At 32.7% G+C, this 27,821-nt stretch overlaps 1 protein-coding gene across 2 annotated transcripts; it reads right to left on the reverse strand.

Moving 5' to 3' along the window:
* Positions 1 to 27,821, reverse strand: mettl24 (methyltransferase like 24). Of its 2 annotated transcripts, XM_051138012.1 has the most exons (7): positions 27,803 to 27,821; positions 27,157 to 27,356; positions 22,713 to 22,989; positions 14,179 to 14,277; positions 13,960 to 14,093; positions 8,921 to 9,146; positions 1 to 720 (listed from the first exon to the last, which is right to left on the reverse strand). In XM_051138012.1, exons 3-7 carry the CDS (start codon positions 22,932 to 22,934, stop codon positions 397 to 399), a joined length of 1,005 nt encoding a protein of 334 aa, XP_050993969.1. In that variant the 5' UTR covers positions 22,935 to 22,989; positions 27,157 to 27,356; positions 27,803 to 27,821; the 3' UTR covers positions 1 to 396. The 2 variants fall into 2 exon arrangements, with proteins under 2 accessions (XP_050993969.1, XP_050993967.1); XM_051138010.1 differs by lacking the exon at positions 27,803 to 27,821 and having other exon boundaries at positions 27,157 to 27,424.

The raw sequence follows: 27,821 nt of genomic DNA on the forward strand, positions 1-27,821 counted from the left end.
AAACATTTTATTTTCCAGTATCTGTACGAATCCTTGGTTTGTCATTATAACATTGATGTTATTGCTTAAAACATATTTTGTCCATATTTTGTTGATATTTGAGTATGTTAACAAAATATTCCATAAATATATTCTATTTTGTACTTAAAAATATATATAGCAAAAAATAGTCCTTTTGTACAAAATGTGTATCTGAATTCAACCTATTGAGCAACATGTTAAAAAATATACCATACATATATTTTATTCTGTACTAAAAAATATAGGTTGCTAATAGTCCTTTTAATTCCATTATTAATAGTTTTTTACACCTGGTCTTTTCACAAACAGATCCATATACATCATATCACATCTTTAATTGTGCCACATTGTCACATCCCCCAGAAATCCAGAATATCATCCTTGCGGCGTAAACTGCGTGTTCACCCATCCCAGTATGAAGGAGCTGCTGGCGTTCTGGAAGTTCCTGTGCAGGAAGAGGCGTGGTTTTCTGGGGTCGCTGTAGCTGTGGTAGAGGCGGAAGTGAGCGCGCTCCAACTCCCTGAGCAGGCTGAACCAATAGCGGACCACCGAGGGCTCGTCTCCGCCCACCTCAAACCCCGCCCAGTGCAGGTGCAGCTCCAGCAGCAGCAGACCCACCGAGTCCAGCACCTGCTCCAGGATCAGGTTCTCCAGGATCTTCCATTCGGCGCTTTCCAGGTCCACCTTCAGGACGTCCACCTGAGAGGAACGTGATTATTATTGTTATTACTGACAACAAACCAAATGAGGTGCTTTACTCATCAACATCAACTAGAAGTTAGTGCTTTTGCAGGGATGCAGTTAAAGACTCGGATGAATTGCAGAAATCCAAAGGAAACATGTCAACTGTTTTATCAAATAATCAAGATGTCCCAGCAATTAGTAGACTATTGTAATTTCACTGTTGTTCTGTAAATTATTATTATTATTATTATTAAATGCTCTTTTTTTACTTTGCAGTACAATAGTAATATTTTAAAGTTCTTTTAAAGTTAATTTTTAGAATTTAAAAAAAAAAAAAAATTATTCAGAATAAAAATAATAATAAAATAATAAATTTACTTAAAATACTTGAAAATGGTATTCTGAATAATTTCCATTTTGACTTTACAGTACAATAGTATTATTGCAATAGTAATATTTCTTATTAATTTAATTTCTAATTTAAAAATATTGTACATCTACTACTAATAATATTATTTCATTTATTTTTTAGAATTTAAATAAAATGTTTATTTTGAATTTTAATAATTTCATGAAATTCACCCATTTTTACTTTACAGTACAACAGTGTTATTGCAATATTTTTTTTTTTTACTAATTTAGTTTTATAATTGAAAAATATTGTTCTGAATACTACTACTATTACTATTTATTATTATTATTATTATTATTACTTTAATTTTTTAGAGTTAAAATAAAATGCTTGATTTGAAACTATTATTTTATAACATTTTTTACATTTTTAATTACATTTTTTATTTAAATGTTTATTCTGAATAATATTATTTTATGAACCTCTCTTTTTTTTCATTTTACAGTACAATACTGTTATTGCAATAGATATATACGTATTTTATTATTTTAATTTTATAATTTAAAAATATTGTTCTGAATACTACTATTAATATTATTATGTTTCTTTTTTTTTTTAGAATTTAAATAAAATGTTTAATTTGAATTGTAACAATTATTTTATGATTTTTTTTTATTTTTAATTAAATTCTTTTTATTAAAATGTTTATTCTAGGCAATATTATTTTATGAAATTCTAAAATTTTTACTTCACAGTACAAAAGTGTTATTGCAATAGATATATATTTTGTTGTTTTAATTTAATTAAAAATATTGTTCTGAATACTACTATTACTATTAATATCATGTTTCATTTATTTTTTAGAATTTAAATACAATGTATAATCTGAATTTTAATAATTATTTTATGAAATTCTAAACTTTTTACTTTACAGTACAATATTGTTATTGCAATTAGTTTAGTTTTAATTAATTTAATTTAATTTTATAACTTAAAAATATTGTTCTGAATACTACTACTACTATTATTATTATTATTATTATTATTATTATTATTTTTTACAGTACAACAGTGTTAATGTAATAGCAATATTTATTTATTTCATTTTAATTTTTATATTTTAAATAAAAATATTTATTAAAATATTTATTTATTATTTATTAATACTACTACTACTATTAATAATAATTGTATTATTATTAAACACTCCTATTTACTTTACAGTACAATATTTTATTATAATCAGTACTATTTTATAAATAATATTAATAATATTAATAATAATAATACTTGTTAAATCTGTATGACACACAGTTGTGTTTTTTACAGCTTAGATCTGCCTGTAATCGTCCATCAGCGAGCAAACGGTACGTCGAAAACTATTTTCTGACTCTGAGACGGCGGCGAATCTCTCGCCTCATTATTTTTCATCAGTTCAAACTACGATTAAAAGCTGAAGCTGCTGTTTGTCCTCCATCCTCACAGCGGGAGCGAAAACTGCTCGAGTACGTCTGATAATCAAAGAAACATTTGACCAAACGCAGAAACACTCCATTAGCGCTTTTTAATGGCTTTTGCTCCGCGAGCGCACGGCCTGCTGGGAATGCAGTTTATCATGAGAATCACTGAGCGTTAAACTTGTGCTCCAGACATCAGTGAATCCTCACGTCGTTTGATGAACGTCGATAATAGTTTTCTTGATCAGATCAAGAGTTCTGGATTCCTGTCTGGCCGTGATCCATCACAGTTTACTGTGGCAGATGTGTTGTGGGTAAATGTTTAGTTTTTAATTAACTGTAATCTCAAGAACAGGTGTTTTTCTTAAAGAATCAAGCAACGTCCTGTGTGAACACAGATTGCAGCGTTTCAGGCTGTTTGGCATCGAGCTGCGGTTTCTCCATATGCTGCCGTCGCCTTAAAAACACAAACAGCAGATACAGACAGCGAACGCTTTCTCCTTACAGACATAGTTCACATAAAAACCACACATATATATATATATATATAGATATTAAGGAAAAATATGTTAGATAGAAAATATTTATATTTATATATAATAGAAATTATATACAAGTGTTTACATACAAATACATACAATACATATGTATATGTTAAAATATTTACATATTTGTATGTATTCATGTATGCATAATAAATATACACAGTACACACACACATATAGTATGCACATAAACTTTTTCGAACTGCATCGATTAATTGTGACCAACCGTTTTGCAGCTCTAAACTAAAAATAATAATAATAATTATTAATTAAAATGTAAATAATTAAAATGTAAATAAATATAATAAAGAAAATGTACAAAATAACAATAAAAATGACTAAACACCCAACTAAATTACTAAAACTAACTACAACTGAAGTGAACACAGAAAATATAAAAATAAAAATTTTGAAAATATATATATATATATAAAAAAAAAAACTATGGTATCGCAATGATAGTAGAAAATTATTAAAATTAGTTTTTATTAATTGGGGTAATAAAATATTAATAAATAAAAACGATAAAAAAAGATTTTAAAAAAACCCTAATAAATAAAAACTAATGTTTTGGCAACTACTTAAAATTAAATGTTTGTTTTGAAGTGCTAAAATGAATAAAACTGAAAGAAAAATGCATTAAAGCCAAATAGATTTAAAAAAAAAAAAAAAAAAAAAAAAGAACAAAAATGACTACATTTAAGCCTAAAATGTAAATGAAAACTGAAAATATCAAAACTAATTTAAAATATTAATAAAAAACAATTGAAATACAGCAGAAATAAAACAAAATATTATTATTGGATAAAAAAAGTTGAAAAATCATGTTTTGGCAACTACCTAAAATTAAATAAGTTTATTCTGAAGTGCTAAAATTACTAAAACTGAAATAAAAATGCATTAAAGCAAAAAAAAAAAAAAAAAAAAAAAAAAAAAAAGCTAATGAAAATGACAAAATACATAACAGAATTACTAAAACTTAAAATGTAAATGAAAACTGAAAATATAAAACAAATAAACTAATTTCAAGTATTAATAAAAGAAATAATATTATCACAATGATATTACAAAACTAATTTAGTGCATTAATTGAAAGTGTGATTATTATTTGAAAAACAGCAGAAATAAAACTAAATATTAATATTAGATGAAAAAAGTAAAAAATTATGTTTTGGCAGCTACTTAAAATTAAATATGTTTATTTTGAAGTACTAAAATTACTAAAACAGAAATAAAAATGTATTCAAGCCAAACATATATTTTAAAAAAATCTAATAAAAATGACAAAGTACATAACAGAATTATTAAAACTTAAAATGTAAATAAAAAATGAAAATAGCAAAATGAAACTAATTTAAAATATTAATAAAAACAATATTATCACAATGATACTATAAAACTAATGTAGTGCATTAATTGAAATTGTGTTACAGTAATTGAAATACAGCAGAAATAAAACAAAATATTAACATTAGATAAAAAAAGTTGAAAAATTGTTACCTAAAATTAAATAAGTTTATTTTGAAGTACTAAAATTACTAAAACTAAAATAAAAATGCATTAAAGCCATATATATACACTATCGTTCAAAAGTTTGGGGTCAGTACATTTTTATTGTTTCTTTTTTTTTTTTTTTTTTTTTTTTTTTTTAAGAAATTAATACTTTTATTCACCAAGGATGTATTAAGTTAATAATTAAAAGTTTATTAAAAGTTAATAATAAATAATTTACATTGTTATAAAATATTTATATTTTGAATAAACACTGTACTTTTTAAACTTGTTATTCATGAAAGAATCCTGAAAAAAAAATCACAGGTTCCAAAAAATATTTAGCAGCACAACTGTTGATATTATCCAACATTGATCATTCTAATAATAAATCCGCATATTAGAATGATTTCTGAAGGATCATGTGACACTTCAGACTGGAGTAACAGCTGATAAAAATTCAGCTTTTCATCACAGGAATAAATTCTATTTTAAAGTATGTTAAAATAAAAAACATTATTTTATATTGTAAAAACATTTTGCAATATTACTGTTTTTTTTCTATATTTTTAATCAAATAAATGCAGCCTTGATGAGCATAAGAGACTTCTTTAAAGACTATTACAAGTCTTACTGACCCCAAACTTTTGAACGGTAGTGTGTATATATATAAAAGCATTAAAGGAAAAACTTAATATATACTTGGGCCCCTAACTAAAATAAAACAAGCTTAAGTTGAAGTAATAAAATGAATAAATCTAAAAATAAATGTAAATGAAACAAACAAAAAAAAAAAAAGCTAAATAGAAAAAAGCGAATAAAAATGACAAAAGCACATGACAGAATTCAAATGAAATAGCAATGACAAAATTGGACATAAAAAAAATAAAAACTTTTTTGAAACATTCTTAAGTATTGTAATAGTATACAAATAATACTAAAAGCGCTCTAATAAACGTTTAAGTAGTTTAAATCATATGAATGACTGTTATGATATTTTATAACATTTATTATAGTTTATACAAATATTTAGGGGGGGGGTTTTATGATATTATTTATGAAATATTTTAGTGGTGTTTTTATGGACTTGGCCAGTAGTTTTCAGTCTGTTGTTGTATGGAAAGGAGCTGCATGACGATTCTTCAATCTGTGATTTTTCTGATCCAAACCACAGCGTCTGGCAGTGAATCAACGATGATGTTTTCTGTCCCTTTAAGGAGGAGGAGGAAAGTAGGACGCGTTTATCCAGGACGAGCTGCTGAAGGTGGGCAGCGCAGAGACTGACCTGAATTACTCAACACAAACCACCAGAGACCAAACCTGCAGAGACTCACACTCTCATCTCAGAAATCTTCTGTAACATTAGAGATGTCCCTACTGTCACTTTTGAACAATTGAATGTGTCCTTGATGAATACAAGTATTCATTTCTTTCATTTCTTCCCCTCCCACAAAAAAGAACAATAGAGTATAATGTTACAAAAGATTTATATTTCAAATAAATGCTGCTCTTTTGAACTTTATGTTCAACTGTGAATCCTGAAAAATTACTGTTTCCACAAAAATATGAAGTGTTTTTAACATTAATAATAATTAGAAATGTTTGTGACACTGAAGACTGGAGTAATGATGCTGAAAATTCAGCTTTGATCACAGAAATAAATTACAGTTTAACAGATATTTACATAGAAAACAGCTGTTAAATGTAATAATATTTCACTATTTTTTACTGATTTTGTTGCATTTAGGATCAGAAAATAATTCTTCAAAAGCATTATATGAAAAATACTACGAGTAAAGTTTGAGAACAAGCTTGAGTTGGCTTGAGAAAGCGTAGCCTGAAAGTTTGACGCAGTGGTGAAAGTATAAAAGTTGATGTTGCTACCATGATTTAGCACACTGCTTACATGATTTAACATGTTGTTAACATGTTTTAGCATGATTAGCTTGTTGCTTGTATTTTTATAGGCTGATTACAATGTTGTTAGCATGATTAGAGAGTTAATAGCACGTTTATAGCATGATTAACATGTTACTAGCATGTTTCTAACATGATTAGCATTATGCTAGCATTTAGTTAGCATGATTAACATGTTACTAGCATTTTTTAACAATATTAGCATATTAATAGCTTGTTGTTAGCAATGCTTAGCATGTTGCTTGCATGTTTCTACCATTATTAGCATGATACTAGCATGTTGCTAGCATGATTAGCAAGTTGCTAGAATGTTTCTAACATGACTAGCATGTTTCTAGCATGATTAGCGTATTACTAGTATGTTGTTAGTATGATTAGCATGCAGATGACATGTTTTTAGCATGATTAGCATATTTCTATCATGTTTCTAGCATGTTACTAGCATGTTGTTACCATGGCTAGCAAGTTACCAGCATGTTGCTTGTATTATTAGCAAGTTATTAGCATGTTGTGAGCATGATTAGTAGGTTACTAGCATATTGCTTGCATGATTAGCAAGTTACTAGCATGTTGGTAGGATGTTTCAAAAATGGTTAGCAAATTAGTAACATGTTACTAGCATGATTACCGATTAGCATACAGATATTGTTTCTAGCATACTAGCAGTAGTTAGCATGATTAGCATATTACTAGCATGTTGTTAGTGTGATTAGCATGCTGTTTACATGTTTTTAGCATGTTGTTAACATGATTAGCAAATTACCGCCATGTTGTTAGCATGATTAGCATATTGCTATTATGTTTCTAGCATGATTAGCATATTACTAGCATGTTGTTAGCTTGATTAGCAAGTTACTACCATGTTGTTAGCATGATTAGCATATTGCTATTATGTTTCTATCATGATTAGCATACTACTACCATGTTGTTAGCATGATTAGCATATTGCTATTATGTTTCTAGCATGATTAGCATATTGCTATTATGTTTCTAGCATGATTAGCATATTACTAGCATGTTGTTAGCATGATTAGCATATTACTAGCATGTTGTTAGTGTGATTAGCATGCTGTTTACATGTTTCTAGCATGTTGTTAACATGATTAGCAAATTACCGCCATGTTGTTAGCATGATTAGCATATTGCTATTATGTTTCTAGCATGATTAGCATATTACTAACATGCTGTTAGCATGATTAGCAAGTTACTACCATCTTGTTAGCATGATTAGCATATTGTTATTATGTTTCTAGCATGATTAGCATATTACTAGCATGTTGTTAGCATGATTAGCAAGTTACTAGCTGTTGTTAGCATGATTAGCAAATTACTAGCGTGTTTCTAGCATAATTAGCATGCTATTAGCATGTTGCTGGCATGATTAACATGTTTAAACCAGCTAAAACTAGTTGATTCAGTAAGAGCCAGCTAAAACCAGCCTAGGCTGGTTGTCTAGTCTTAGGTGGTTTAAGCTGATAATAGCTGGTTTAATCTTGGCTGTTCCTTTAACAGCTAAAAAGTGGCCAAAACCACTTTAAACCACTTTAAAACCGGTCTGGGAGAGCAGCCAAAGCAGTCATTCATCTTAATCTGGTTTTATCAGTTTTTTCAGTAGTGAGTTGTTCATCTTTGCTGTAGTAATAAACCGCTGAGATGCACCATAGGTCTCTTTGTATAAAAGTTTTCACCCCCTTAATGAAAGTCTATGGGATTTTAGGTGGTTTTGATAGTCTGGTTTTCGAAAACCGTAAGGCGGATCAGGTAGAAAAGATACAGCACACCGAGTCAGACCAGTCTAACGGTCTGATGTGAGTTTGGTGGTTGTAGCTTTAAAGCTGTAGGAGGAAATACTGACTAAGTTTTGGCTCAGAAGAATAAACTCATATAGCAGATCAGTAAAGCCAACTTAACTCTATATAAATATCAAAATATTAATGTTATAATCATATGCATCTCCTCCTCTGGCTCGTTCAGTACATCCATATGCAGGATTCATCTATAAATCCATAATATCTGCTGCCATAATTACGAGCACATAATGAATTGGTCATGCAGCAGATCTCAGTGAGTCACTGAGCACAGAGACGCTCTTTTTCTATGAGAGCGAATGTAAAGCCTGCGCTGTGTTTGCAGTAAACGATGCGTCTCACACACACACAATAACCTGTGAGCACATGTTAGCGTCTCATGTCTGGCTGTTCTCCATCTGGCAGAATTAAAGCCACATGAATTGTTTGTGTCAAACATCTCCATCAGTGCCAGCAGTCGACTTCTGTTTAAGGACATCGCTTTAATATACAAACACTAAACTGTTGTTTAGACGGATGATTTCTATTGTAAATATATTTTAAAGCTGTAATTTTTAGCGTCATTACTTGAAATAGAAATCTTCTGTAACATTAGAAATGTCCTTACTGTCACTTTAAACTATTGAATGTGTCCTTTTCTCTGACCTGTCTGTGTCCGAAGTGGTTGAGGATGGCGGCGAGTTTCTTGGTGCCGCTGTGGAGTCTCTGGATGGGGACGGCGGGGTTCGGGTCCCTCCAGTCCACAGAGAGGCGGTGGATCCACATGTGAGCGTCCTGCAGATGAGCTCGTCTGATGCTGGGGTCAAAACAGTGAACCTCACAGCCGGAGCCGGCCAGAAGACGCTCCAGAGCCTCGTCCTCCGCTCCCAACCTACACAAACATCGGAGGTATTTAAGCATTTAACCATGAGATGCTGTGTGTTACTGTGATTTTACAACAGTATGGCCACAATGGGAACCAGCATTTATATCCCTTTAATCAAGTGTTATTTTAGTATCACAACTAGTTTTGTTATCTGTTTTGGTCATTTTTATTATTTAATTCCATTTTAAAATGAAAAAACAAATGACATTTTATAAAGAAAATTAAGCCTATGTACTTATTATGTATTAGTATATATGTATGCATCAATTCTATTTATTATTTATTTATTCCTTTTTCTTTTTTTTTTTGCATTACAACCAGCATTTATACCCCCTTAATCAAGTAGTTTTTATTCATATTTTGAATTATTTTTTTTTTAATGTTGCAGTTGTTTTAATTTTAGTTCTAGTTTTTTTTACAGTTCTAAATAGTTTTTATATATTATACATTTTTTTTTGTCAGTTTTACTTTATTTTAGTACATCAAATTAAACTAAATGAAAACGTTCCTTGGTAACTAGCTGGAATAAAATAAGTTTAAGTTTTTATATTTTATTTTATTTTACATTTCAGTTATTTTATTTCATTTCATGTAACAAAACATGGTTTTAGCTATCTATAAAAACCCTGAAACCACTGATGACAAAACAGAAAAACGTAATTTTTAGATTTATTTAGTTTTATTAATTTAGCAGATGGTTTTATCCAAAACATTTTTATAATAATAATTGCAATAATTTTCACAAATTATCATAATATAGCTTGTTTATGTAACTTACACAGACTCAAAATGGAACATTACTACCATATTTCACATTATATACCAAAAGAAACGTGTCATTCCATCACTGTCTCACCAATGGATGTGAATGGGTACCGTCAGAACGAGAGTCCAAACAGCTGATAAAAACATCACAATAATCCACAAGTAATCCAGTCCATCAGTTAACATCTTGTCATTCTGACGGCACCCATTCACTGCAGAGGATCCATTGGTGACACAGTGATGGAATGACACATTTTTAAGAATCTGATGAACAAACTCATCCAAATTTTGTATCACTAATGATCTAAAAAAGATGATATTTAATAGCAAAAGAAATGTCATTCCATCACTGTCTCACCAATGGATGTGAATGGGTGCCGTCAGAATGAGAGTCCAAACAGCTGATAAAAACATCACAATAATCCACAAGTAATCCACACCACTCCAGTCCATCAGTTAACATCTTGTCATTCTGACGGCACCCATTCACTGCAGAGGATCCATTGATGACAGTGATGGAATGACACATTTTTAAGAATCTGATGAACAAACTCATCCAAATTTTGTATCACTAATGATCTAAAAAAGATGATATTTAATAGCAAAAGAAATGTCATTCCATCACTGTCTCACCAATGGATGTGAATGGGTGCCGTCAGAATGAGAGTCCAAACAGCTGATAAAAACATCACAATAATCCACAAGTAATCCACACCACTCCAGTCCATCAGTTAACATCTTGTCATTCTGACGGCACCCATTCACTGCAGAGGATCCATTGGTGACACAGTGATGGAATGACACATTTTTACAAATCTGAAGAACAAACTCATCCAAATTTTATCATTAATGATCTAAAATGATGATATTTAACAGCAAAGGAAATGCATCATTCAATCACTGTCTCACCAATGGGTGTGAATGGGTGCCGTCAGAATGAGAGTCCCAACAGCTGATAAAAACATCACAATAATTCACAAAAGTAATCCACACCACTCCAGTCCATCAGTTAACATCTTGAGAAGACAAAAGATGAAACAAATCCATCATTAAGACGTTTTAAACTAGAATCCATAAGTCCATTGAGTCCATAATAAGACTTCAGTAAAAAGGGGTCTGATCTGAACAGATCAAGCACCGTTTACAAGCCACAACAGCTCTAAAATATGTGGCTGGATTTTGATGTGAGAGTCAACAGGAGTTGGACTTTTTCACTGAAGGAAGCACTATTATGAATTAGGGACTCGCATTTGAGTTAAAATCATCTTAATGATGGATTTGTTTCAGCTTTTGTCTTCTCAAGATGTTAATTGATGGACTGGAGTGGTGTGAATTACTTGTGGATTATTGCGATGTTTTTATCAGCCATTTGGACTCTCGTTTTGACGGCACCCATTCACATCTATTGGTTAAGACAGTGATGGAATGACACATTTCTTTTGCTATTAAATATCATCTTTTTTAGATCATTATTGATACAAAATATGGATGAGTTTGTTCACATCCATTGGTGAGCTAGTGATGAAATGATGCATTTCTGCAAATCTGAAAAAGAAACAAACTCATCTACATCTGGGATGGCCTAGGTAAATGTAACATTTTGGGGGAACTATTCCTTTAATTTCCGTGTATACTGGCTGTTTTATAAGCTCTTTCCATTAAGTGTTTTATAAATCATCTTGGAGAACATTACCAGACTCACAATATGAATAAATCAGCATCTCCGATGGAAATCAGATCTGAGTGTGTTTTTGCTGGAGGGATTCGCTGCAGGGTTCAAATGTGCTTGAGAAAGATTTCTGAGGAGATTCGCTCGCTTGCAACAGACGTTCATGAATGATTCATTCTGTAAGGCGTCCTGAGCCGCTCACACCTGTGCAGAATGATCCAGATCTGCTTGAAGATTCATCAGAGTCTGTCTGCGGATGATTCAGGGTTTCTGGGATCGTTTGAGGTGCTCTGGAAACTTTGAAGCGGTTAAAGACTAACAGGCTGTGTTTTGGCTCATACTGTAGAGATGTGGGCCAGCATATGAAGCCATTGTTTGCTCTGTGAAAACTCAGAATCAAAAGTAGCGCTACTGTGTCTTTAAGACTCGATGACACAAATCAAACACAAGAGTCGTTCGTCACTGCGCCGGTCGTTGAACTCACGCTGTCATGTTGACTAATGAGTGCACTTGTGTAATACGGCTCTTTGGCTTGTGTTTCTGTGTAATACTGTGGGATTTGCTCTAGAATGGATTGTCTTGGGGTGAATGTTAGTGATGCTCATTCAGCACTAGTGTGCATTTGGGTTTTGGATGAATCTTATGAAAATGGTCAAGAACATGTCTGAGTCATATTTCATTGCAAAATGTAAAAGGAAAAAATTAATGACATTTTACAAAGAAAATGATGTACTTACTATATGTGACCCTGGACCACAAAACTAGTCTTGCGTAGCACAGTTATTGTAGCAATAGCCTAAAATACATTGTATGGGTCAAAATTATCGATCAAAATGATCTTTTATGCCAAAAATCATTAGGATATTAAGTAAAGATCATGTTCCATGAAGATATTTTGTAAATTTCCTATTGTAAATATATTAAAACTTAATTTTTGATTAGTAATATGCATTGCTAAGAACTTAATTTGGACAACTTTAAAGGTGATTTTCTCAATATTTTCATTTTTTTGCATCTTCAGATTCCAGATTTTCAAATAATTGTATCTTGGCCAAATATTGTCCTATTTTTTTTTCCTCCAAAATTGACCCTTATGACTGGTTTTGTGGTCCAGGGTCACATATATAAGTGCATATGTATGCATTAATTTTTATTTATTTATTTATTTATTCCTTGTTGTTGTTTTTTTTTTTATTATTATTATTATTTCTTCAGTTTTGACATTTTCATGATTTATTAAATTTATTTCACAATTTTCATGAGCCTACTATATTACGTTGTATTCGTACATGGTAGTGTTCGTTATACTGACATCAATGCATGCTTTTATGTAGGTGTTTTTTTTAATATAACGTTTAAATCTCATGGATATAATGTCAAAATACAAAAAATAAATAAATAAATAAAATTGTAATAATCCCAAAAATAGGCTTAATTTTCTTCATGCAAGTTATTTTAGCATCACCAAGACACTAATATAGTTTTTATTATTACTTTGAATGTTTATATTTTCATTGTATATTTCATTTTAATTTATTTTTAGTCTTTTTTTTGAATTTTTATCATTTTTATTATTTTTGCAATATGTCTTATTACACATCTTTATTAGTTATTTTAGTACTTTAACTTCAGCTATTGAAAATAAGATATTTTGCCCTGGCATAAAATAAAATAAAATAAAATAAAAAGAATTTTTTTGTTTTATTTAACTTTTTAAAGTTCATTTCATTTAAATTAACTTCTCTTTTTTTGGCTTTTTACTAATCCTAATAACCCCGATGCTTGTTTCTAAGAGTTAAAATTCTTCGTTCTGATTTCCTCACGAGATTCAGATCTTGAAACTGATCTCTGATTAACAAGGAGCCTGTCTAAAGCGTTTCAGCCGCTGCTCGGTCTGCATGAATAATGTGTGTTAATGGAGTTTGACTGTATGATGAGGAAGGAGTTGCAGGGCAGGAGTCTGTCAGACAGCACTTCAAATGCATTATGAGCCACACACACACACACACACACACAGGATGTTAATATCTGGCTGATTCAGCACAGATCCTGACACGAGCTTCACACTGATCTGCATGAATGCATGTGAATGCACGTGAATGCACAAACACACATGCATGTGCCTGTCAGACTAGTGTTTCTGGAGCTCACAGGCGTTTGCATGCACAAACACACTCAGATTGCTTTCAGAAAGCGTAGAGAGCTTTAATATGATGAGTTGTCGGAAAAATTGGTTAACTTACGAGTTTAGTCTTGATATTTGATGGCTTTTTTTGATTTACAATAAAAGTTAGTGTAGTGTTATTTTTGTGCATGATGTATTTTTTATGCTTATGTTGATGCTTTATTCTAAGAAAGGTGCTATGTAAATGAAAAAAGACTGACCTGAGTGAATACACGCGGCAGTGTTTCGACGCGATCCGCTGCGCCAGACTGAACCTGCGGTCCAAACACAGAACCCACGACCCATGATGCTGTGCGCCAAAGACGGGCGCAGACGCGGGTTTCTCGCAAGACACCTTCACACGCACAAACACTGAAGATCATTCATCAAACTGAATGAAGTCTGTGTGTTTATGTGTGAGCGGTGAGATGGTACAGTACCTGCGGTGTGGAGATGTATCTGAGGAATCGATCCGCTTCCTCCTGTAAAGCGCGAGTCTCGGCGGCCCACGGCTCCAGCTCGATCTTCCATCTGGGAATCTACATAAACACGGTTAGTGAAAACACACATCAGTGGATTTATTCAGAAAATGAGGCTGTGATGGACAGTAATGTCTGCTCAATATATCGACTCGCTGCCATTTTCCTACATTTTCCTTCAGGAGACTTCATCAAACATCGTCATTGCTGTCTGTGAGGTTGTGTTTTTCTTTTAGCAAATGTAACCTTGTCTCGTCTAAGATTTCCCAGTCTTGAAACCTCAAGATGCTACATATTGTTTTCTTATTTGTAAAGTTGAAGATTCATGAAGATGTGCAACAGATAAACTCTTTTATTTTTATATTTTCTGTTTTCATGTCAATTTTATGTGCTTTTTAATTTTTTTTTTCTATTTTCTATTTTTCTAATTTATTTTAGTTTTAGTAATTTTAGTATTTAAACTTAAACATTTCATTTAGTTGCCAAAGCAACATTTTAGATTTTTTTATTTTTTTAATTTATTTTTTATATTTAATTTTATTTCAGCTTTTTTTCAATTACCGATTTTTTTTTTTTTTTTTTTTAGTTTTATTATTATTATTTTTTTTAATTTACATTTTATTAGTGGTAGTAATATTTGAAAAAAAATATATTTTTTTTTATTACATTATGACAACGCTATTTATATTAATTTGTTTACTTTACTTTATTACTTTATTTATTTACTATTTTTATTTTTGTATTTTGACATAATCTTCTCTATTATTAAACACAATTTATCCCACAATTAGTGGTAGTAATATTGTTGTTGTTTTTTTCAACTAAAAAGAAAAAATGAATGATTTTTATTACAGTATGAGAGCGCTATTATTTTTACATTATTTATTTATTTATTTACTTACTAAATATTTTTACATTTTATTTTTATTTTTGTATTTTGACATAATTTTCTTAATTGTTAAACACAATTTATTCCACAATCGGTGGTAGTAATATGGTAGTATTTTTTTTTTTTTTTGACTTTTGACTTACAAAAAATGTAATGATTTTTATTACAGTGTGACAGCGCTATTATTTTTATATTATTTACTTATTTACTTATTTTTACATTTTATTTTTATTTTTGTATTTTGACAATTTTCTTCATTATTAAAAACAATTTATCCTACAATTAGTGGTAGTAATATGGTCGTTTTTTTTTTTTTCGACTTACAATTTTTTAAAATAAGTTTTATTACAGTATGACAGTGCTATTATTTTTACATTATTTATTTATTTACTTCTTTTTACATTTTGTTTTTATTTTTGCAGTTTGACATAATTTTATTTAATATTAAACAATTTATCCCACAATTAGTGGTAGTAATATGGTAGTATTAGTTTTGACTATTTATTTGTTTGTTTGTTTGCTTGTTTCAGCATTACAAAAAGGAAAGGTTTAGGGGAAAATAATTAATTGTCATGAAAATATGTCATAAATTGTAATAATTCATATTCATATGGTTCTTCATTTTTTTGTTTTATATCCAACTAAAATATTTCAAACCAAACCAAATGTTTCTTGAAAACATTGTTTACATTGACGATCAGTTTATATGTTTTTCACTTTTCATTTTGTTCTGTAGAATCCCTGTAACAACAGCTTTTCATCAATGACATCATCATCATCCTCCAGGAAGTGATATGATTTTGGCAGGAAACAGCAGCAGATTCATCAGTAAGTGTTTATTATCAGTATTATATCACAGATGTGTGTGCTGCTCTTAAGTCTGTTAGAAACACTGTTGTTTTCAGTTGAAAGGCCTGATTCAGCTGCTCTCAGTCTGTCTATTTCCAGCTTGTTTTACTCCACAGCTTTTTTTTATTAGTTACAGATTCCAGATGACGCTGTGGCTTTTATTAGAACTGCATTTTTTCCATCCCTCTTACAAATGTCAAACAAACCAGGTTCAACATGAGCGCAACATCTGGGTTGTTTAAGAAAAAGAGTCACATTGCTTCATCCTCCCAAGTGCCTTTGCTTACTTCATAAATATTAATTAGTTACAACTCGCGGTTGTTCTCTGTCTGCCGTTCAATTATGATGTGCATTAAGAGTCCACGTTCTTATAATCCATCTGTGCTGCTCTTAAAGGAACAGTTCACACAAAATTTGCTGAAAATATGCTTACCGTCAGGTCATCCAAGGTTAGGATGAGTTTCTTTCTTCATCAGATTTGAAGAAATGTGTCATTCCATCATTTGCTCACCAATGGATGTGAATGGGTGCCGTCAGAATGAGAGTCCAAACAGCTGATAAAAACTTCGCAAGTAATCCACACCACTCCAGTCCATCAGTTAACAACATGAGAAGACAAAAGTTGAAAAAAATTCTGACGGCACCCATTCACATCCACTGGTGAGCAAGTGATAGAATGACACGTTTCTACAAATCTGATAAAAAAACAAACTCATCTACATCATTTTTAGGTGAACTATTTCCTTTTTCTGTTTTAGGGATGAAGAAATAACTTTTAGGGTCTTCATTTTCTTCTAGGACTAATCAAATCCCAGCGAGTCTCTCTCACACATGTATCGTCGGCTGCTGAATCTGCTGCTCTGTTTGCACAGCTGGCTTCAATTAATCCCTGATATCCTTCCTGCTGCTGCTCTCAGACACGCAGAAGCCCTCGGGGCTCATATTATAGAAACACTCGCTGTGAAACACCAAACACATTCAGTGCTCATTCACAAACTGTGATATTTAAATTACAAGTTTGATAGCAAACATCACAAGTGGAATATTTGAGGAGAAGTGGGACAAGTTCAGAATATGAGGGAATATCATCAACCCAAATATCTCGAAATATAACAGAGGTTGCCTGAAAACCGGCTGCGTGTCGTCAAATGATCATATGAGTGTAAAAGTGTTTGTTTGGATCACTAATCAAAAACTGTAGTGCTTGCCTTCACAAACGCAGTAAAAATGCTTTTTGTGGATATTTGGAGTTTGTTCCCTGGTGAAAAAACCAGCATATGCTGGTTAGGTAGGTTTTGATGCTGGTTTAAGATGGTCCTTTGCTGGTTTTTGCTGGTCATGTTGCTGGTCAAGGACCAGCATGAACCAGCAAAGGAGCAGCTTAAACCAGCATCAAAACATACCTACCAGCATATGCTGTTTTTTCACCAGGATTTACATTGTAAATTAAACTCATTTTTATATTAGAACAGAAAAATCATTTTGTGACATTGTTTTTTTTCATAGTTTTTTCCCCTTCGTGTTAGCATTATGTTAAATCAGGTTAAAACACACTAACAACATGCTAGCAGCATGCTAACTAACAACATGCTAGTACCTTGCTAATCATGCTAGAATCTTGCTAGTAATATGCTAATCATGCTAACAACATGTTAGTAACATGCTAATCGTGCTAGAAACATGTTAGCAGCATGCTAATCATGCTGTGCAATCATAACAACATGTTAATAACATGCTAGAAACATGCTAGTAGTATGCTAATCATGCTAGAAACATGTTAGCAGCATGCTAATCATGCTAGCAACATGCTAGTAACATGTTAATCATAACAACATGTTAATAACATGCTAGCACTTTGCTGATCATGCTAGAAACATGTTAGCAGCATGCTAATCATGCTAGCAACATGCTAGTAACATGCTAATCATAGCAACATGTTAATAACATGCTAGTACCTTGCTAATCATGTTAGCAACATGCTAGTAACATGCTAATCATGCTAGAAACATGTTAGCAGCATGCTAATCATGCTAGCAGCATGATAACTTGATAACATGATAACTTGTTGATCATACAACGTGCTAGTAACAAGGTCAATCATAACAACATGTTAATAACATGCTAGGACCTTGCTAATCATGCTAGAAACATGTTACCAGCATGCTAATCATGCTAGCAACATGCTAGTAACATGCTAATCATAACAACATGTTAATAACATGCTAGCACTTTGCTAATCATGCTAAAAACATGCTAGCAACATGCTAATCATGTTATCAACATGCTAGTAACATGCTAATCATAACAACATGTTAATAACATGCTAGCACTTTGCTGATCATGCTAGAAACATGTTAGCAACATGCTAATCATGCTAGCAACATGCTAGTAACATGCTAATCATAGCAACATGTTAATAACATGCTAGCCCTTTGCTAATCATGCTAGAAACATGTTAGCAGCATGCTAATGACTTGCTGATCATGCTAGAAACATGGTAGTAATATGCTAATCATGTTATCAACATGCTAGTAACATGCTAATCATGCTAGAAACATGTTAGCAGCATGCTAATCATGCTAACAACATGCTAATAACATGCTAATCATGCTAGTAACATGTTAGCAGCATGCTAATCATGCTAGTAACATCCGAATCATGCTAGAAACATGTAACATGCTAATCATGCTAGCAGTATAATAACTTGTTGATCATACCAGCAATGTGCTAGTAACAGGCCAATCATAACAACATGTTAACAACATGCTAGGACCTTGCTAATCATGCTATCAACATGTTAGTAACATGCTAATCATAACAACATGTTAATAACATGCTAGTACTTTGCTAATCATGCTAGTAATATACTAACCATGCTAGTAACATGCTAATCATGCTAGAAACATGTTAGCAGCATGCTAATCATGCTAGCAACATGCTGGTAACATGCAAATCATGCTAGAAACACGTTAGCAGCATGTTAATCATGCTAGCAGCATGATATCTTGTTGATCATACTAGCAACATGCTAGTAACACGCTAATCATAACAACATGTTAATAACATGCTAGGACCTTGCTAATCATGCTAAAAACATGTTAACAGCATGCTAATCATGCTAGCAGTATGTTAATAACTTGCTGATCATACTACCAACATGTTAGTAACAGGCTCATTATGTTAAAAATACATTAGCAGCATGTTAATCTTGCTAGCACCTTTGCTAATCATGTTAAAACATGCTAGTAACATGCTAATCATAATAACAGCATGTTAGTAACATACTAGTACCTTGCTTATCATGTTAGCAACATGCTAGTCATGCTAGAAACATGTTAGCAGCATGCTAATCATGTTAAAAACACGCTAGTAACATGCTAGTCATGTTAAAAACATGCTAGTAACATGCTAAACACGTTAACAACATGTTAGTAACATGTTAGTACCTCATGTCAGCGACATCCTAGTAACATGCTAGTCATGTTAGAAGCATGCTAATACCTTGCTAATCATGCTAGCAACATCCTAGTAACATGCTAATCATGCTAAAAACATGCTACTGACATGCTAGTCATGCTACAAACATGCTAGTAATTTGCTAATTATACTAAGAACATGCTAGTAACATGCTAATCATTCTAGAAACATGTTAGCAACTTGCTAGTCATGCTGGAAACACCCTAGTAACCACCCCGGCAACTGCAAGTGCAAAGCAACAACCTAGCAACAAGCCTAGGTACTCTAGCAACCACCGTGGGTACCCTTGCAACCACATAGCAACACCATAGCAACCACCACAACTGCCCTAGCAACCACCTTGGGTACTCTATCAACTGCATAGCAACCACCCCAGGCACCCTAGCAACCACCATGGGTGCCCTAGCAACCACTTTGAGTACCCTAGCAACAACCCTAGAAAGCATGTAATATGTTTTTGTATTTATCTGTTTTTTCTGACTGTACTGCCTTGAAAACATTCAAACTTTAATCTTTAAAACTATTTTAAATGTCAAACTACTTCAAACTTGAAAACCTTCAAACTTCAAGCTTCTAAAATGTTTTCAGATTTCTGCCTAATCTTTCTCAAGCCAACGTAAGTTTGTCTAGTTTGAAACAGAAATCTTTTGTAACATTATAAATATCTTCACTGAAACTTTTGATCAAGTTAATGCTTTTTTGATAAGTACAAGTATTCATTTCTTAATTTCCAGCCAAAAAGTTGAGAATGTTTTGCATATTTGTGTCTCAGTTGATGTGTATCACACCCTTCATATGGTTCCAATAGAGATTGTAAACCCTCCCTTCATGCTGAATCTGTATTTTCAGTCTAAGATGTGTTCATGAAGCTTATCTAAATACCAGACGCTCTTCTGCTCTTCAGTTTCAATGCTTTTAGCATTTTCTTTTTCCCCTGAGGTCCATTTCTAATGTCAGTCAGTACTTCTGACGCTGTACCTTTAAGACATCTGTATGTAAATGAGCGTTGTTCATTAGGATTCGTCACATTCCTGAATACCGTAACGGCTTTGATATATAAATGTGGGCGGTCGTATGTTAATGAGCTCAGGTTCACGTATGAGGCGTTTTAACAGTTTAGTTTCAATAATTAGTCCAAGTGCACTGAAAAGAAGCTTTGTGTGGTCAGAGGTCAAAGGTCAGAGGTCAGGCTCTGCGTCTATCTGCTCCAGAGAGTGTGAAAGTCCTCAGAAGAGCAGGACGGCATGAATACGCTTTTGTTTAAGAGTCTTTCTGGCACGAACAGTCAGCAGCAAACAGGAAACAGAAGTGCGTTCGTGTGTTTGAGAGTCCGGATGGATTCTGTTAGCGCTCAGAAACACGAACGTGGCTCTGGACGACAGAAGAACTGGAAAAATATGAATCTGTGGAGTAAACTGTATCTAAAGTTCCTTTTGTCTCCATCATTTTCTTTACATCAGCATGTTGTAATGAGCAAACAGACGCTTTGAAATCAGTGATTCTCAATCAGGACGCCACTTAAAATTGTTAAAATAATGGCAAAACAAGCTTTAAAGTAAGCATAAACATTATGTAATCTGACATCATATTTCATGTTTTAATTTGTTGTCTCGACAACTGCCATTATGTTTAATTTTATTGAATTTTTCTATTAAATCAGGGTTGGAAAACTCTACAAAAATAAATCCCTTTAAACACAAACTGTAAAAATCATGTAAATTTATTGATAATAAATAGTGCAAACCCTGATGAACTTTTAAACACTGAAACATATTAAATGTAATTATTTATTTAAAAAAGATATATTTTTTTAAATTAATTGTATTTATTGTATTATTTTTTCTATTTTAATATAGTGCACTCCTAGTTTATATAAATAAATTTAATTTGTTTTAATTAATTTAGTTGATTTTATTTATTTAAAATTTGATTTAATTCATTTAATTATTTATTTCTAATATTTTATATAGTGCCACTGCTAGTGAATGTAAATAAGGGTAATTTAAATATTTTAATTTAATTTATTATTGTAATTACTTATAATTATTTTATTTAATTCTTTTAATATGTTTCCATTCCTAGATTACGTAAGATAATTTTAATTTAATTATCTTATTTTAATACATTTTATTATTTGTAATTTTTTTTATTTCATTGTTTTTATATAGCAATATAAAATAAATATATTTAATTTGTTTTAATTAATTTAGTTGATTTTATTTATTTTGCATTTTATTTGTAAATATTTTATATGGTGTCACTGCTAGTGAATGTAAATAAGCGTATTTTAAATATTTTATTTTAATTTATTAATGTAATTATATATCATTATTTTGTTTAGTTCTTTTAATATAGTTAAAATGATTTTAATTTAATTATCTTATTGTAATACATTTTATTATTTAAATTACTTTATTTCATTGTTTTTATATAGCACTCCTAGTTTATGTAAATAAATTTGTTTTACTTAATTTAGTTGAATTTATTTTAAATTTTAATTAATTAATTTAATTATATATATTTTAAAAATATTTTATATAGTGCCACTCCTAGTGAATGAAAATAAGGGTAATTTCAATATTTAAATTTATTACTGTAATTATTTATAATTATTTTATTTAGTTCTTTTAATATAGTTCAATTCCTAGTTTATGTAAATAAATATAATTTGTTTTAATTAATTTAGTTGGTGTTATTTATTTTAAATTTTAATTAATTAATTTAATTATTTATTTAAAAAAATTGTATATATAAATAAGGGTATTTATATGAAAATAAGGGTAATTTAAATATTTTATTTTAATTTATTAATGTAATTATTTATGATGATTTTATGTAGTTCTTTTAATAGAGTGCCATTCCTAGTTTATGTAAAATAACTGTAATTTAATTATTTTATTTTAATACATTTTATTATTTATAATTATTTTATTTCATTGTTTTTATGTAGCACCACTTCTAGTTTGAAAGTTAAAAAGTTTTATTTTATTTAAAATATTTGAACTTTAAGTTCATGTAAATGAAGTTTAATTATGATATTGTATTTGTATAAATGTAATTATTTATAATTGTTTTATTTAATTAGTTTTGGTGCTATTCCGTCCTAGTTTATAGTGGATTACAAAAAGCTTTGTCATTACAGCAGAAGTACCAGAAATATCATGGAAAGCCTTCAGATGTTGTCTTTGACACTGGAGGCCTTGAAGTCTTGAAGGTTGGGAAACACTAAGTAAGAAGGTCTGTGTGTCTGAAGATGTCTGTATGCGAGACTCTCACTCACCCGTCTGTGATGTTTGGGCGCCGAGCAGCACGTGGATCCAGCATCGCTCGCAGCATCTGTTGCCGTGGTGACGGTCCTCTGATGCGGCCTCTGTTTCTGGAGTCTCAGACCCTCGAGCTCCATGTAGACGTGAGCGCAGACGCAGAGCAGAGACAGCAGCAGACACACGCGCAGGAGCAGACACGCGCTCATCCTCTTCCTGCAGCTGTGCAGCACCTTCATCTCACCTTTCAGTCCGTGGATTCAGCCATAAGCGTCTCCATCCTCAACAGTTGATCTGGACAGTATGACAGTATAAACACATTCTGCTTCACATTTTATAATGCATACATACTGTATAAACGTACAGCTATTAGCATATTTTGAAGAACCAGGGTTCTGCTGATATATTAAGTATTTAAAAAAATATGTCTAGACCTAGAAATTTAATAATGATTATAACTTTTTTAACAGCATTTTTTGTTGTTTGTTTTGCTTTACTTTATACATGATAGCAAAAAATGTGTATTAAAGTAAATTTGATAAAGTTTAAAATCCCTTTATTCACAAATGACTATAAAATTAATGTAAATTCACTGATAATACATAGTTTAGACCCTAATGAACATTCAATAGCTTAAAATTATTATTTTAATTTAATTATTTAAGCATTTACAATTATTTTTTTTATTTTAATTAAATTATAAAATTATTTATAATTATTTAATATAGCACCACTCCTAGTTTATGTAAACAAAGTTTTAATTTAATTTAATTTTAATAAATACATTTTTATTAATTGTCATTTAATCATTTTAATGAAGTGCTATTTAATGCAGTGCTCGCAGATCATGTAAATAAAGTTTTAATGTAACTATTTTATTTTAATCAGTTTATTTATAATTATTTTATTAATTATAATTAAAATTAATTATAATTATAAGAATTATTTTTATCCTAGTTTATGTAAATAAAAAACATAGTAAAAAAACAAATAGTAAAAATATAAAAATATTAAATTAGTGTAAATTCACTGATAATACATAGTTCAGACCCTAATGAACATTCAATAACTAAAACTTATCAAATTAATTTATTTATAATTACTGTATTATTTTATTATAATTAAATTTATTTTTTATTTGTATTGAATTATTTTAGTATACTGCAACTCCTAGTTTATGTAAATTAAAAACAAAAGTTTAAAAAATAAGTTTAAAATCCATTTTTATTCACAGTTGACTATAAAATTAATGTAAATTCTTTGATAATACATAGTGCAGACCCTAATGAACATTCAATAACTGAAACTTATGGAATTAATTTATTTAGAATTGTTATTTAATTATTTTTATTAATTAATAAAATATTTTATTTATTTAATTAATTAAATTTATAATTATTTATTGAAGATAAAAACATTTTTTATTTTTTTTTATTATTTGTATTGAATTATTTATATAGTATACTGCATCTTCTAGTTTATGTAAATAAAAAAGTTAAAAAAATTTTTTATTTATTTATAATTATTATTTAATTATTTTTATTTTAATTCAATTATTTAATAATTTATAATTATTTAATATAGCACCACTCCTAATTTATGTAAATAAAAAAATGCATTATTTTAATTAAATTGTTATTTAATTATTTTAATTTAGTGCCACTCTTAGTTTATGTAAATAGAAACGTTTAATTAGTTTAATTATTTATAATTATTTATTTAATATAGTTTTAATAAGCATGATCTTTTTTAAAGCTCACTTTGTATTTTCTTATCTCACTGGATAATCAAAAAAATATTTTTATATATACTTGATTTATTTTTTTTAATAAAATGTAATATATCGTGACACAGTGTTACGTAGTTGCTCCGTGCTGGATGGAACGAGACGAGAGACGAGATAACAAGCAAAAGGTTTAATATAATCCTCAGGTAGCACAAGCAGAAACAAGCAGGAAGATCCACACACGTAGTAACCTTAATAAACAACATTAAAGACCGACAGAGAACTCAGGATACAAACAGGCTTATAAAGGGTGTGCTGATTATCAAGACAGGTGAATGGGATGACGTTAACAAGGGTTAAACCAAAGCAGACAGATCGACGGGGGAAGACAATGGGAGAAACCAAAACAGTCCAATAAACAGAAACACAAGGAGACATGTAACATTACTCCCCCTCCGAATATACCTCGCGCCGTAGGAAACAAAAAACAAAATAAACAAGAGGGGCGAAAAACAGCAGCAAAACAGAGTCCATGTGGGGAGGCTTCGGCGGAGGACGGAAAACAAAAAACAGAGTCCTTAGAGTCCATGGGGGCGACGAAGGTGGGAGGAGCCAGGGAGGAAACAGGAGGGACCCGAAGCAGGATAAGCCGAGGGAGACCCAGACCGCAGCCATGATGACCCACGGTGGAGCCGATGGAGGGAGGAGCCATGGTGGAGGAAGGGCTGACGACTCCAGGGGGCCGACCGACAGAGGCGGAGCAGCTGGCGGAGGAGCCCGAGGCGGAGACGGAGAGCCGAAGATCCAGGGCGACACCGAGGATCCGGAGGGCCAAGGCGGAGCCCTAGGCTCTGGCGACCAAGGCGTAGGCGGAGATCCGGAGGTCCGCGGCGGAGCCGGAGCGACAGAGGATGGAGGCTGTGCCGGAGGGAGGGAGGAGCCCAACAGAGCCGGTGGGATGGAGCGACGAGGCAAAGCCGGAGGAGTGGAGTCCCGAGGCGATGGCGGGACAACGACCGACCAAGGCGGAGCCGGAGGGACGAGGGAGCCCGGTGGAGCTGGTGGGCCGACGGGCGACGGTGGAGACGAGGGCGCTGAGAGCCGTGGTGGAGCCGCAGGGTCGGAGGGCCGAGGCGGAGTTCTGGACTCTGAGGCTGGAGGCGGAGCTGAGGGATCCTCCAGCCCTGACGCCGATGGAAGCTGGCAGACCCACGGTGAGCCCACTGCACAGGTAGTGGGCTGAGGGTGAGCAGAGGGGCTGTCAGGGGACAGCGGTGACCAGACAGACAGAAGAGGGGGGGTGGGTGGGAATTCCATACCGACAGGTAGATCCTGACAGGTAGGTATTTCCGTAGAAAAGTCTATTAAATCCCCAGAGTGAGTTTCCAGAACTTCCGTAAAGAAGTCCATCAAGTCCCCAGAGTTCAGTTCAAGCTCACCCCCAGCGGTGGTGCAGTGGGCAGGGCTCTCCATAGCCCTCTCTTGCTCCACGCAGCACTCCACCGTAGCGGTAGTCGTAGCCGGCTCTCGCACCTGGTCGGACGTGTTGGGCTCTGGCTCTTGAGTGATCCTTTGCTCGGTTGCTCGTGGCTCTGGCTCGTCATCCGCGGTGGGCTCGGGCTCATGCTCCGCATGTCGGGGTGAGGGTTGGCTGGGTCACTTCTGGGTCTGGAGTGGGGCTGACGTCCTCCTTGACGAAGTCAATAGTCCATGACGATCCACAGGACGCCAGCACCCACTCGATGTAGTCCGGCAGGCTCTCTCGAGGACCCTCCCCGGATAGCAGCCCCTTTGCGGTGGTGTTCAGTCCTGCACGGTAGAAAGTGCAAAGGCTGCTATCCGGAAAGTGGGAGTGTTCCGCGAGGAAGATGTAGTCTCGGGTGTGGTCCTCAAGAGAGCGTTCCCCCTGCTTCAGGATGATGAGGAGAACAGTAGGGTCCATAATAGAAAATCAAAAAGAAAAACACTGAGAAACAAGAAAAAAAATAAACGCAGGGGAATAACGCCAGTTAAACTGTTGTAGGTCGGTCTTTCTGTTACGTAGTTGCTCCGTGCTGGATGGAACGAGACGAGAGACGAGATAACAAGCAAAAGGTTTAATATAATCCTCAGGTAGCACAAGCAGAAACAAGCAGGAAGATCCACACACGTAGTAACCTTAATAAACAACATTAAAGACCGACAGAGAACTCAGGATACAAACAGGCTTATAAAGGGTGTGCTGATTATCAAGACAGGTGAATGGGATGACGTTAACAAGGGTTAAACCAAAGCAGACAGATCGACGGGGGAAGACAATGGGAGAAACCAAAACAGTCCAATAAACAGAAACACAAGGAGACATGTAACACACAGTTACTGTGAAATAATCTTATTTAATCATAGTTAAATTCAACTAATATTGCATTTTACATTATTTAATGGAACTGCAATAAACAAACAATGAACAGTTGTATTTTAAAAAAGATTGCAAAATACACTGTAGAAAAGCATAAATAGATGCATAAATATATATGTATAAAATATAAATTAAAAAATTGATAAATAAAACAAAGAATCTTCTACTTCAAAATTTCACATTTAATTCAACGTTACTAGCCGTTTCCTTGTAATTACTTGTGAAACCAAGTGTAAATTCAGAATAAATTCCAGACTAAGTATTTTTTAAATACACTGTTCAATGTTAGTTAATGCATCACATCATAACACAATACGGTTTTGTTGATCCTGCTCACCTCTTTCACCCTGTGCTCCTTGATCCTCGTCTCTCCATGTTTGTTTCATTCACTTTTGTCGTTCTTCTCTCCGTCCGCATGCGTTCAGACACCCAGAAAGTCTTCGGTTACAAAGTCCAGCGTCGGTAAACATCATCTCCACGCTGCCGTGAGCGTCTGAGTGCAGGAGAACGTCATTCAGAGCTCTGGATCTCCCTCTCCTTCTAAACACACACATATTTGAGAGTCTCTCCACCCATACGCCTCTGGACAGATGAAGCTCTGTAACTCTAGACAAAGACACACACACACACTCCGCCCCCCAACTGGAGCCTCAGCACAATGTTGCATGTTCTTCACACAGAAATGAGCAAACCAGAGTCATGGGAACATTATCAATCAGAACGCCTGTAAGGAAAGAAGACATGCAATGAACTTTGATTTGACTCTTGTGACGTAAATCAAACAGCAGATACTGACTTAAAATGACCTAAATATCATTGGTCACTCTATATGTCCAATAATACATCTTAGCAGGGGCGTTTCTAGGATTTGAAAACATCTGGGGCTAGTGGTAAAACATCAGAGGCTAGTAGTGGTGGGTGGGAGCTCACATCATAATTATGTGTAAATTGAACAAAGAAAAAAGGTTGATGACCTGACTCACCCCTCTTCTGATACTCTGA

The sequence above is a fragment of the Labeo rohita genome, chromosome 20, assembly GCF_022985175.1.
Source record: "Labeo rohita strain BAU-BD-2019 chromosome 20, IGBB_LRoh.1.0, whole genome shotgun sequence".
In the NCBI taxonomy this organism is placed as follows: Eukaryota; Metazoa; Chordata; class Actinopteri; order Cypriniformes; family Cyprinidae; genus Labeo; species Labeo rohita.